The following is a 14364-nucleotide window of genomic DNA, read 5'->3' on the forward strand; positions in this document are numbered from 1 at the left end:
TCTTTGCAGTCTTTCTAATAGTGCTCTTATTCTAGTTCTCTCATGTTCAAACTGATTTATATATATCATTGTGTTTTATGTTTCCATTAACATTCCAAAAACAAATTGAATACAACTTATTTATTAAGCAAAATACATAAAAATGTTTTCGATATAATTCAAAACTCATTGGTATGTTGGGTGAATTATTTAAATGATTGGACCTATGTTGCATAATGGTGATGTTAAAGAAATTAAACCGAATTCAATCATTTTAAAGCAGCAGAAAGATCCTTATTAGCATCAGAATAATCATATCCTTTAATACTGATTTCTGAGCATATCATTTCAACCTCATTAAACCTCCCTTCTTCTTTAAGACCAGTAACAAGCTCATTAGCAACACTTACACTTGGCAAGAACCCATTTCCAACCATTTCCCTATACCAAAAATACCCTTCACCAAACTTCTTAATATCACAAAGACCCTTAATCATAACATCATAAGTATCAGCTTTAGGAACTAATCCATTCCCCTTCATTTCATCAACAAGATCCTTCGACTCATCAATCTTTCCCTCCTTTAAGTACACAATAATCAAACAATTGTAAGCCATTTTATCAGGAACAATTCCCTTATTAATCATCTCATGAAACAATTCAACTGTCTTTTCCACAAAACCATGATCAAAATAGCAACGAATGAGTTCATTATATATCACCCGATCAAGATCCAACTTCATATCTGACATTTCTTTCATGAGTTTCTCCACAAGTATTAACTCATTCTTGCATCCAGTAATTAGTGGATGATATGTGTTTATAGTAGGTTTAATTCCACATGATTTCATCTTTTCATGTAACTCTAAACACTTTTGGGTGTCACCCTTTATTGAATAACCAGATATTAAACAATTATATGTAATAACATCACATTTTAGATATCCATTTGTGATTCTTGAAGCAAATTCTTCGGCTTCTTCAACCCTACCCTTTTTGCATAGCCCATTTATGAGTGTATTGTAAGTAACCAAAGATGGAACAACTTTATTTCTACACATTTCATCAAAGATCTTGAAAGCATCTTCTATCTTTCCTGTATTACAATACCCATTAATAAGCATGTTATATGTATTTGTGTTTGGGAAAATACCTCTACCTATCATATCTTTGAACACCAATTCAGCTTCCATAAGTCTTCCATCTTTGCATAATTGGTTCATTAAAGATCCATATGTTACAGCATTTGGTTTTAAGCCATTAGTTTCCATTTCTTCAAGAATCTTGAAACATTTATCAAACTTTAAATTTCGTCCAAACCCATCGATTAGTATGTTGTAGGTTACAACATCTGGTGAAGAACCCATTTCTGGCATCTTTTTTATCAGTTCTTCTGCTTTTAAAAGATTACCAGATTGACAATACTTGTTGATTATTGGATTGAAGGTGAAGGAGTTTGGTGTTAAGCCATTGGATTTCATTTTTTCAATTGACAAAAGGGCAATTTCTGTGTTACCTTCTTTGCAATGGCCATCAATGATTGTATTGAAGATTACCTGTGTTGGAACAAGTCCATTCTCCATTAAATTTACCAAAATCTCCTCAGCTTTGTTAGTTTTCCCTCCCTTGCATAGCACATTCAACAAAACACTGCAAGTGTATTCATTGATATGAATGCCATTTTTGTCTATCTGTTCGTGTAATGAAATGCAAGCATCTATATCACCAGATCTTGAAAACCCATCAAACATTAAGCTGTAAGTGAATCCATCGGGAACAAAGCCATGAATTTTCATGTCTTCAAAGACCCTTTTTGCCTCATCCATCTTCTTCCCTTTACAGAGACCACTGAGTAGTGTATTAAATGTAACAAGATTCGGCCCTACATTACAAGCCTTCATCTTTTCACGAACCCTGTATGCTTCGTCTAAATTCCCCATTTTGCAATATCCATCGATCATTGTGTTATATGTAACCCTATCAGGAACTACATCTCTCTCAAGCATTTCATCAAACAGCTTTCGTGCATCCATCAATCGCTTCTGTTTACACAGCCCACCGATCAAAACATTATACACAAACGTACTGACATTCATTCTGCCGGTATTCTTCATGCAATCCATCAAATCCATACCCCGTCGCAGGTCTCCCATCTTCACTGCTGATTGCACAGCCTTCCCGAATGTAAACTTATCCACCCTGATACCCGAACTAATAACATGATCAAACAATTCCAACACTTTACTGTACTGACCAGATGAAACCAAACACTCCAGGAGTAAGTTAAATGAAGCAATGGAAGGGAAAACACCATCTTTCCTGATTAACGTGTACAAGTCCATGGCTTCATTTGGGAAGTTTGCTTCTGCACAAACCGATAAAATCAAGCTTGAAAAAACTTTGGGTTTTTCCATATACTGAGAGTAGATATCAGAAGGTGAAGTGAAGATGGACTTGGAAGTAATTAGGGATTTGATTAGATTTTTGGCTGTTTGGGTTTGGCCTTGCTGCAGTAGTGTGTGAAGATTTCTGAGTTGTTCATGTGGATCATTGGTGACTGCAATACCATTGTTTTGGGAGTTTGAAGAGAAGAACTTAGGATTCGAGATTGATGAGGGAGAAGAAAGTGTTATTGTGAGCTTGGGAAGGAATGGTAGTCTTCCTTTCGCCATTGCTACTCTCCTTGGGGTAGCGACTGAATTTGATCATACGAAGATGAAGCAACTCAACAGACAGAAGAAGATGTTAGTTGAGCAAAAGAAGACGACGACCAAATCGCTGCCCTTCTCGATGGGTTTCGCGGATTCCGGTAGAATCCGAATTGGAATGGATGATTCTTCCGATACGTATTTGACATTCGGGTCGGAGCAAGGTTCTAAACAGGATTTAGGTGTTGTTTTGACAGGCACGGTCAAGCCTCGAGAGGAGTTATGAACAGGGCTGTTAATCGGGTCAGTCTGATCGGGTTTTGGGGTAAACGGGTTGGGTTAGTCGGGTTTTTCTTTAAAAAAATAATCTTAAACCCGACCCTATTAAGGTTCGGGTTAGTCGGGTTTCGGATTAACCGGGTTGGGTTAGCCGGGTTAATCGGGTTAAAATAAAAATAAAATGTAATGTTTTAAAAAGTTCTCTTTTTTTGTGGAGTTTGTACATGGATACCCAATCGTGGGTCACAAAAGTTGTAATTCTTATATCTAGAATTTTGGTAGGTTCTTTGTGAGTTCACAAACTCACTGTGAACAGTAGCATTTATCAAATATGTATATTTTTTTTTTGCATTCTTGTAATTTGTATTTTGTTAGTTTATACATGTCAAAAATATAATATAAAATACTTGTTGAAACACTCCATAATAAAATTTGTCACGAGCAATAGTTTAGCATATTAGCAACAAAACCAAATGGGTTTGAAATCAAGTGTTTATATCCAAAATAATTGAATTGGCAAAACAAGCTTCCTTTCTTTCATCTCTTACGTTCAAAATTATAAGTTTGCACCTTCTTGTTCCAGCAAAACTACATAAACAAAAATAATTAGCAACATATAATAAGATAAATTTAGTAAAAAAATTATAGATGATTGAAAGTACCTTTCTCTAGGAGAATTATTGTTTTCCAAACTTCATCTTTTTCCGTGTTAATACTTTTACAAAGCCAATCTTGTGTACAAATTAGGCTTTCGATAGTTTTGTCGCCTAAAGAACTCCTATATGAATCCAACATCCTTCCACTCGTGCTAAATACCGACTCCGAAGCCACGGTTGAGATGGGAATAGCTAACAAATTTTTAGTCATAAGAGATAAAATTGGAAATCTCGGGCTATTTACCTTCCACCAAAGCAATATCTCAAAACTAACATTTGTATCAAAATCTTCAACACTTTCACCCAAATACTTATCCAATTCACTAATTGAGGATGAGGATGTTTGGCTCGTTTTCATCCTATTTCTCAATCTATCTCCATGATCGGAATTTGTTGTGGTAGATGTAGGATTATTGGGGTTCGGCCGTTTTCTTGATGTTGAAGTTGAAGAAGTAGTAGATGGTGGGGCATGAATTCTCACATAATCTTCATACAAAGCTTTTAATTCATTTTTTATGTGCATTTTCTTTAATTCAACAACTGGTTTTCCTTCAAGCCCATAATGATCATCCAAAATAATTTCCAAAAATTCTTCCTTGTTTCTTGGATCAAGTATGAAGGCAAAATATACCAACAAATTCATATTTTCAATATCACCAAAATATTTGTCAAACTTAGGTTTCATCACCTTAGCAATATCATAAAGATGTTGATCCGTTGGTTGTTCTTCTAAATAATCGCATTGAAGTTGTTCTACCAAAATATTGTGTATTTTAGCTAACTCAACCACAAGAATGTGCGATGTCACATACTTTGTCCCGGAAAATTTCAATGTAACATCATGAAATGTTTTGAGAAATTGACACAACTTTCTAGCTTTTGTCCAATCTTCCGATGTGGGAATCGAATGACCTTTGTTGCGTATTTCATTACCAAAACTCACATCTTCCAAATCATACCTATCAAAAGCTTGTTCATAGGCTTGAGCTGCTTCCAGCATTTCGTAGGTGGAATTCCACCTATGTGCAACATCAAGGATCAAATGTTTTGTACTTGCACATCTAGCATTTTCAGCACATTTCGTGAAATTCTCAAGTCTAGCACCCGAATTTTTAATCCACTTAATTGCACATCGTATATTCTCAATTGACTTATCAATATTTTTAATACCATCTTGTACTACTAGATTCAAAATGTGACATGTGAATCCATTTTCCATGCAACAAACAATTATGATTATTTGCAAATATTCTTTTCAAAAAACCAATTGCATTATCATTTGCGCTTGCATTATCAACCGAAATTGTCAAAACATTATCAATTCCCCACTCATTCAAACAAGACTCTACTCCTTTTCCTATCTCAACCCCCCGATGACCATCAACTTGACAAAAATTCAACACTTTTTTTTCAAGTTCCAATTATTGTCTACAAAATGGGCGGTAAGAGCCATGTAACTTTTTTTCTTGATGGATGTCCAAGTATCAGTAGTCAAGCATATCTTACTGATGTTTTTTTGAATTAATTCACGAAGTTTCTTTTTCTCTTCAGAATACAATGTCAAACACTCTTGTGTTATTGTACCTCTACATGGAACATGGAATAACGGTTGAGTAATTCTATTATAGTGTCTAAACCTTTCACCCTTGACAAAACTAAATGGAAGTTCATCTACTATAATCATGTGGGCTAAGGCTTTTTTACTTTCTTTTTTATCAAACTTCCATGCCATCATTTTGTTTGTATCACCATGTTCAAAAGTAATTTGAGTTTGACCGGCACTTATTTTTTTCAAGTATATTGTGCACTTTTTTAAATGATTCGAGAGATTTTTAATACCATATGCTTTTGACTCATATAAGTATGACTTACCACAATGTGTACAATATGCTCTTTGATCTTTTTTTGCCATCCCTTCTTTTAAAGGTTCCTCTTTAAAGTGATCCCAAACCCATGATCGTTTTTTTGAAGCTCTTTGTGGTTTGACATGTTCTTGGGTTTCATTTTGGATTTCATCTTGGGTTTCATTGTTATTATTGTTTCTATCAATTTCTATTGTTGTTTCATCCTCAAATTCCATTGCATCTGACATCTGTACATTATAAAAATCAATAAGAAAATCATAAATATTTGATAATAAAATTAGGTCAACAACACTTTATTTAAGATTTTATAAGCTCCAGTAAAATAATTTATAAAGCTCACAATTCACAAAGCCTTTTCACCTACAATTCAATGTATTTAAAATTACAAACAAACATCAAACAACATTTTTTTTTAATATACAAACCCAAAGCATTAGTTTAAACCAATAGGAAAAAAAGTAAATTCATATGCCAAGAAACAACCAAATTCATATGTACTTCTTTATTTTATCTTGTGTTGATATTTAGTGTAAATTATAATAATGGTGATTGGTGAGAGTAACCAAACAAGAAACAACAACTCAATTTTTATGTACTTTATTTTGTCTACCTTTTATTCATTCCCACTTTCACCTATGAATCGGTAACAGCGAACAAGTTGACACCACAAGAAGACAAGAACCATTAAATCCTTTAACTTCCGGCCATAAAAATTGATCAATACAAATTCACAAAATTTATTATTTTTGACTTTTAAAAAAACAATCATATACATCATTAATTAATGGAATTCGATTGAGAACTACAAACAATATAATTCTGCAAATACTAAATACATATTCAGCACACATAATTCACGGTTCTAATTTTCTCCGACAATAAATAAACAATGCTATTGTGATTTTAAGCAAAGAAGCAAACACATTCTCATGAATACGTATAACATATTCAGCGAATAAGCAAAGAAATCGATAATGGGAAGACGATTGAGAGTTTAATACGTGAAAACAGAAAGATTCTGCAGGATCTTATTGTTACCGTGTTCTTGAAGAGGATTGGAGAACTTGACGACCAAAAAAGTACGTGCGAGTTGCAAGGGTTTAAGTTGAGACGTATCTGTTGCGACTTACGAGGGTTTGAAGCATGTGTTTCTTACTAGGCTTATTGTTTTTGCATGACTAACAAGTAAATAACATAAGCCCAAATAGTATTGTACAGTACAAGTAATAAGAGCATGTTATTAATTATAACCTTAAACGGGTTAATTGGGTTAACCCAAACCCGATTAAGATAGATTTTATACACCCGAAACCTGACCCTATACATATTACGGGTTATTCGGATTGACCCGATAAACCCGATTTCAATTTTAGAACCGATTAACCCGACCCTATTTACGTTATTCGGGTTCGGGTTCAGGTTTTTTTGACACCCCTAGTTATGAATGACAGTTTTATAGTTTTATAGTAAAAAAAAAAAAGACAAAATTGCAAAAATGGTCCCTATGTTTGTTAATTTCTGTGGGTAAGGTGCTTATTTGATTATTTTGTTGTTGTTTTGGTCCCAATCTCGTTAAGTTTAATAGCATGGTTGTTAACTTTTGGCAAATGACAAATTTACCCCTGGGATCATTTCTGCAGTTTTATTTTTTTACCAAACTATAAGGACCAATTACGTAATTTTTCTTTTTCATTTTATTAAATTATTATATATTAATTATTTTAGTTACCTTTTTCTTTTTAATTTTTTTCTTGTTGTATTATTTTTTATTGAATTATTATATATTAATAAATATTATTTTTAATCTATTATATTTATATATTAATAAATATTAATTTTTTATTATTAAATTTTTTAATTATTTTTTTTTAATTTCTTCTTTATTGTATTAATTCTTTTTTATTGGATTATTATATATTAATAAATATTATTTTTAACATACAATATTTATCTATTAGTAAGTGTTAGTTTTTTAGATTATTAAACTCATTTAATTAATTTTTTTAAAATTTTTTTATTTCGTTAATCTTTTGATTGGATTATTATATATTAATAAATATTATTTTAATATATTATAATTATATATTAGTAAATAATACTTTATTATTATTATTTTTCAATTGATCTTTTTTAAAATTTCTTCTTTATTGTATTAGTTCTTTTTTATTGGATTATTATATATTAACAAATATTATTTTTAGCATATAATATTTATCTATTAGTAAGTGTTACTTTATTGGATTATTAATTTCATTTATTTATTTATTTATTTATTTATTTTTGCATTAGTTCTTTTTATTGGATAATTAAGTTAAATTTATTATTTTTATTTATAAAAAATAATATTTATTTAATTGTTTTTATTTTATTTTAATTTCTTTCTTTATTGTTTTAATTAAAAACACCGAACACTCCGAGTCAGCTCCTCCATTCGTTGCATTTTACCACCTTGTGTCGTCGTATCATCTCGTTGGAAACAATCGATCATCGACTACAGTCAACCATTCTCGATGAAAACTACACCAGTTGACTACCCACATAATGTAAAATAAGCCCCAGAAAACATACTTCCTCCATCCAACCATTCATTACAGATACCACCATCGATGATGACAATGTTAGGTCGAGGGTTTTCAAACCACCATAGCCACTATAGGTGGTGACAAAGTTGTAAAACTCGTTATTCGGTACTCGTTCGGCCGACCGCCGAGTAGCAAATACTTAGATTTGGTAATTAATGTAGAAATATTTTTAGGGAAATTATATATGTCAAAATCATAAGTTTATTGAAATAAATAACAAATTTAGATATATGTGAATACACAAAAACTAAAATACACACGATAATTTCACTTCATGAATAATTATTGAACTTATATATATATATATATATATATATATATATATATATATATATATATATATATATATATATATATATATATATATATATATATAGTAACAGAGTTGGAGACGTCCCAATAGTGGTTTGTTGTGACTGAGTGATGGTGGTTGTGTTGTCCAAAATATGTTATCTTTCAAATATTTAAAATAAATTAGAGAATGTGGGGTGGGTATGACTTTTTGGTATTTTGATTTGAAACAATAAAGAAAGAAATTTAAAAAAATAAAAACAATTAAAAATATTATTTATTATAAATAAAAATAATAAATTTAAATTAATAATCCAATAAAAAGAACTAATGCAATAAAAAAATTACAAAAAATTAATTAAATAAAATTAATAATCCAATAAAGTAACACTTACTAACAGATAAATATTATATGCTAAAAATAATATTTGTTTAATATATAATAATACAATAAAAAAAATTAATGCAAAAAAGAAGAAATTAAAAAAATCAATTAAAAAATTAATAAAAAAAGTAGTATTTATTAATATATAAATATAATATATTAAAAATAATATTTATTAATATATAATAATCCAATCAAAACAAATAACAAAATAAAAAAAATTAAAAATTAATTAAATGAATTTATTAATCTAATAAAGTAACACTTACTAATAGATAAATATAATATTATATGTTAAAATAATATTTATTAATATATAATAATCCAACAAAAAAAATTAATGCATTAAAAAAGAAATTCAAAAAAATTATTAAAAAATTGTTAATAAAAAAAGTAATATTTATTAATATATAAATATAATATATTAAAAATAATATTTATTAATATATAATAAATCAATAAAAAAATAATACAATAAGTAAAAAGTTAAAAAGAAAAAAGTAATTCAATTATTTAATATTTCAATAAAATAAAAAAGAATAATTGCATAATTGGTCCTTGAAGTTTGGTAAAAAGATAAAAAGTGCAGAAATAGTCCCTGGGATAAATCCGTCGTTTGCCAAAAGTGAACAGCCATGATGTTAAACTTAACGAAGTAAGGATCAAAATCACAACAAAACCATCGAGTAGGGACCTTTTTTGCTAATAAACTTTTTTTTGGACCTTAACCACAGAAATTGACAAACCACATGGACCATTTTTGCAATTTTGTCTAAAAAAATTTCTAATATCAAATATATTAAATTTCTAATTTTAAAAAATTTAACAAAAACTCAATTTTTGCATGTTTGATAGGGAAAAAAACAAACCCGTGCCTTGAAAAAAACTTGTATCTAACCATATTTTTTGTACGTCACACTCGCGCCTAACAAAGAAGTCTTGCATGTTTTCGGAACACCTCCCTTACGTCTCGACGTTTTGACACATCTTGGTGCCGCTATGACATGTTGTTTAGAATACTAGGTATGGTAGGAATAGGACTACCAGATAATTCAAATGAATTGTCTTTATTTGTATTAAAAATATAAAATTATCTCTTTTGTAAATAATTAAAACACATTGTTAATTATATACTACTGTAACACCCCAAGATTCAGGTATTATTCTTTCACCCTTGTTCTTAGTGTTTGGCCATGTTTGGCCCTTGAGTGAATTTTGTTGAGCAAGTGAGTACGCTGGGCGTACCATAGGGGTTCGCTACGCGTACTCAAGCACTTAAAAATGACGCGTTTTTGCCTAGGTACGTTGGGCGTACCAAGGGCTACGCCGGGCGTACCCGGCCCAGGTGCAAAACCCTAATGTTGTGTTGTGCACTATTTAAAGGATGCTAAGGCTCATTTCTCAGCCTCCATATCAGTGAGTAAAACCCTAAGAGAGAGCCCCCATCGTCCGTAGTGTGTGAGAGTGTTGTTTTGAGCTAATAGTGCCTTGGTGTGTTAGTGAAGAAGGAAGAAAGGAGCTTGTGGAGACTAGAAGCTTGAAGTGCAAGTTTGGATCTGAGATCTACAGAGAAAGGAGTTGCATTTAGAGGTATAAAGTTCAAAACTTTCCTCTTCTTTTTTGTTTGATGTTGCATGTGCCATTTCTAGGGTTAAAAACCCTAAAGGTGGAGACTTTATGAGTGTAGGGTGCTTCATGGTCCGGGATCTATCCCTTTTCAGTGGTATTTGAGGTCTAGATCCATAAAGTTCCCATCTTGGTCGTTGTTAGGAGGTCATGCTTGAGTTCTATGCTTCCTAGGGTTAGAGAATGAATGTTTTGAGTGCTAGTGACTTATTCAGCCATGCAAAGGCTTAAAGTCATCGACTTTATGGTTTAAGAGGATTAGAAATGGCCAGATCTAAAAGTTGGACGTGGGTCTTAACCGTTTAAGACCTAAAAGAGTTAAGAGCTGAAACTGGGAGTACGTCGGGCATAAGTCCCAGTACGCGCCGCGTACTGGGTAGCGTCCCCCGTTTCTGAGAGGCAACCGGGTACGCCCAGCGTACACATCTGGTACGCGCAGCGTAACCCGGAAAGTTGACTTTTAGGGTATGGTCTATTGTGGGGCCTTTGAGATATGAGAGGGGTAAAATGGTCTTTTACCCTTCTGAGAGTATTATAAGAGGACATGGTCTAGCCTTTGAGGGTTATAATAATTAGGTATTTATTTTGATTAGGCGGAGGTTAGACCAGCATTACCGAGTCGGAGATTTACCGAGATACCCGAGGTGAGTCTTCTCACTATACTTTACCTAGTGTGGTAACAGAGTTATGTGATAGAGTATTTTAGAGTTATATGCCAGTGTAATTGCATGTTATTTATGTGCTATGATTTATTGTGATATGTGTTATGCATGATTAAGAGTTACAGAGTTAGGACCTTCGGGTCCACAGAGTTAGGACTTTCGGGTCCACAAAGTTAGGGCCAAAGGGCCCATAGAGAGTTGGGGCTGGAGGGCCTCACTGAGACACATAGACCTGAGGGGCAACAGAGTTACAGCCTCGAGTGGCTATTATGTGTTAGAGTGGTATTTTGGGGAACTCACTAAGCATTTATGCTTACAATGTTATGTGTTATGTGTTTCAGGTACCAGTGATGATCGCGGAAAGGCGCCGACATGATTCGTACACACGCACATCGGAGATTTTATATATACATTGATCTTGGGTTTTGTACTAATACAATGTTGATACAATGTTTTACTTATGATTTCAAATGATATTTTATGGGTTACAAAAGTGAAAAATTATTCAAATTTTTACAGTGTTACAAGTTGGTATCAGAATCTTGGTTTGAGGGATTTGGATACATCTTCGGGCGTATCTGAACTCAAACTGGGGATTTGAGGAAATTTTGAATAATAAAAATAATATTTTTGAAAAGAGTAAAAAGAGTCTTGAGACAAACAGAGCAGAGTCGTGTGTACGATCAGCCAGCGCCCGAACGGTGATTTCCCAAAATACCCTCATAATAAGTGATTATCAAATATGTTATGTATGCTATATGATGAGTTACGATATGCATGCTAGAGTAGAATAGGTATTCTTATTAGGACTAGAGTGGCCTGATATATAATGCCTTAGTCTAGGGGTTTTGCTGCTAGAGATGCTTAAGAGTGATTTAGATAGCAGCGAGGTGCTTATGAGAGTTTTGCTAGTGAGTAGCTAATGATAAGAGAGAGGAGTACTTGGGATTTGAGGCTTAAGGAGGATGACTTGGGATGAATGTCAATGTGGTATGGACGGTAGTATTGGGCCCGTACTACTGAAGATACCGGGTTGGTGCGCAGTCCAAGTAAGAATCCTTAGGGCATCAAGGAACGAGTAAGGTGGAGTTATCGAGTGTGATTATACTCAAAAAGGGTCTCTAATATTCTTATGTTGTATTTCAGAGGGAGACCATGGTTGGGACGCACCACACACCAGTGATCGGCAGTTCGGGTGATGAGGAGATTCGTAGGATCATCCAGGAGGAGGTGGCTGTGGCCATCAGGGCGGAGATACCAGAGATGTTTGGGTGTATCAAGACCACTCTGATGGAGACATTTGATGAGAGATACGCTACTCTTTCTGAGGCTGCTGTTGCTGCGGCCACTGCAGCTATAGCTGCGACCAGGCCGTAGGGTGGTGATGCGTTGTTATTCTGAGAGTTCAGCAACACAAAACCACCAGAGTTTGACGGGACCCAGGACCCGATCGCGGCGATGAGATGGATTTTAGACATAGAGGGGTGTTTCTTTACTTGCTCATCTCCAGAGCATTTGAGAGTCCGGTTCGCGCTGAACCAGCTTCGCTTGGGAGCGAAGGACTGGTGGAAGTTTGTGACTGCGCATTTTACGTTTGCTGAGCTTGTTGTGGTGACCTGGGAGAGGTTCACCACTATGTTCCGAGATGAGTACGTTCCCCAGGTGGAAAGGGAGCGTTTGGCCCAGGAGTTTCTGACCCTCAAGCAGGGTACTGAGTCTGCTACGGTGGTTACGAGGATGTTCCATGAGCGGGCGATGTTCTGCCCAGAGCACGTGTCCTCCGAGCAGGCACGTATGAGCCAATATTTGAGCATTCTGAGGAGGGATATATATGAGTTTGTGGCGAGCTCAACGTACCGAACATTTACCGAGCTTCAGGAAAATGCCCGGAAGAGGGAGATACAGCTGGAGACCCAAGCCGGGGAGGAGGCTGAGTCTCAGGGAAGAGATCGGAGGCCGGCTCAGTCTCAGCCGACAGCCAAGCGGGCCAAACCCACTAATTCGAGATCTGGGAACCAGAAGGCCTGCACTTGTGGCAAGTGCGGCAAGAGTCACGATGGGATATGTAGAGCAGGGTCTTGCTACAAGTGTGGCAAGGAGGGGCACATGGCTAAGGATTGCCCCAAGGGTTTTTCAGTCTGTTTTCATTGCAACTAGACTGGACACCGGAAGGCAGAGTGTCCACAGTTGCGAGGGTCAGTGCAGGGAGCATTTCCGGGATCAGCCCCTGCTGCGGTGAGAGTCGCGAATGTTCAGCCTGCGAAGGTTGAGGCACCGAAGGCACGCGGGAGAGCCTTCCAGTTGACTGCGAAGGAGGTCCGCGCAGCACCCGATGTCGTGGCCGGTATGTACTCTTTCATGTATTCTTTTATATTATGTGATGATTGTGCTTATATATTGTTATGCGTAGGTACCTTCCTTGTGAATTATGTACCTTCTCTAGTGTTATTTGACTCGAGTGCGAGTCAATCTTTTGTATCGTTGGCCTTTAGCTGACACATCAGTATTAGTAGAGAGGCGATGAGTCGACCTCTGAGAGTTTCCATAGCGGATGAGAGAACGGTGTATGCCACCGAGGTGATTCGTGGTTGTGTACTCGAGATTTTCGGGGTTGAGTTTCCGATAGATTTGGTCCCTATTGCGATGGGGGATGTCTGTGTCATCGTGGGCATGGACTGGTTGAGCAGATTTGGAGCCATCATCGACTGCAAGCGGCAGCTGGTGACCATGCAAGACCCTAGTGGGGGAGTTCTTACGGTATACGACGAGGGTACACGTTCCGGTTCAGCGTTTTGCTCAGCCGCTAGGGCGAGGCAGAGCCTTCAGCAGGGATGTAAGGGATTCATAGCATATGTTATGGATGCAAGGTTTGAGTCGGAGAGACTGAGGTCTGTGGGAGAGGTTCTGATAGTGCGTGAGTTCCCGGATGTATTTCCGGAAGAGTTGCTGGGCATACCCCCTGTGAGGCAAGTGGAGTTCAGTATCGATTTGGTTCCGGGGGCCGCGCCAATCGCCAAGGCGCCCTATCACCTTGCGCCTCCTGAGATGCAGGAGTTATCCTCGCAGCTGCAGGAGCTGCTGGGAAAGGGATTTATTCGGCCGAGTAGTTCACCGTGGGGAGCTCCTATCCTTTTTGTCAAGAAAAAGGATGGTTCACACCGGATGTGCATTGAATACCGGGAGTTGAGCAAGTTGACGGTCAAGAACCGTTACCCGTTGCCAAGGATCGACGATTTGTTCGATCAGTTGCAGGGAGCATCCTGGTTTTCCAAGATCGACTTGAGGTCTGGATATCATCAGGTAAGGGTGCGAGATGATGATCTTCAGAAGACACCATTCAGGACTTGTTATGGGCATTACGAGTTCGTGGTGATGCCTTTCAGGCTCACCA

At 35.6% G+C, this 14364-nt stretch overlaps 2 protein-coding genes across 2 annotated transcripts; both read right to left on the minus strand.

The window, feature by feature from the left end:
* Positions 1-224: 224 nt before the first annotated feature.
* Positions 225-2866, minus strand: LOC145011792 (pentatricopeptide (PPR) repeat-containing protein). Its single transcript, XM_078970528.1, has one exon. The coding sequence runs from the start codon at positions 2649-2651 to the stop codon at positions 249-251; it is 2403 nt and encodes an 800-aa protein (XP_078826654.1). The 5' UTR covers positions 2652-2866; the 3' UTR covers positions 225-248.
* A 596-nt stretch (positions 2867-3462) lies between these two features.
* LOC145010602 (zinc finger BED domain-containing protein RICESLEEPER 2-like) lies at positions 3463-5654 on the minus strand. Its single transcript, XM_078969125.1, has 3 exons — positions 5435-5654; positions 3569-4813; positions 3463-3494 (listed from the first exon to the last, which is right to left on the minus strand). The coding sequence occupies exons 1-3, from the start codon at positions 5652-5654 to the stop codon at positions 3463-3465; spliced, it is 1497 nt and encodes a 498-aa protein (XP_078825251.1).
* Positions 5655-14364: the final 8710 nt, after the last annotated feature.

This window comes from Lactuca saligna, chromosome 8 (assembly GCF_052625555.1).
Source record: "Lactuca saligna cultivar CGN05327 chromosome 8, ASM5262555v1, whole genome shotgun sequence".
NCBI classification, from domain to species: domain Eukaryota; kingdom Viridiplantae; phylum Streptophyta; class Magnoliopsida; order Asterales; family Asteraceae; genus Lactuca; species Lactuca saligna.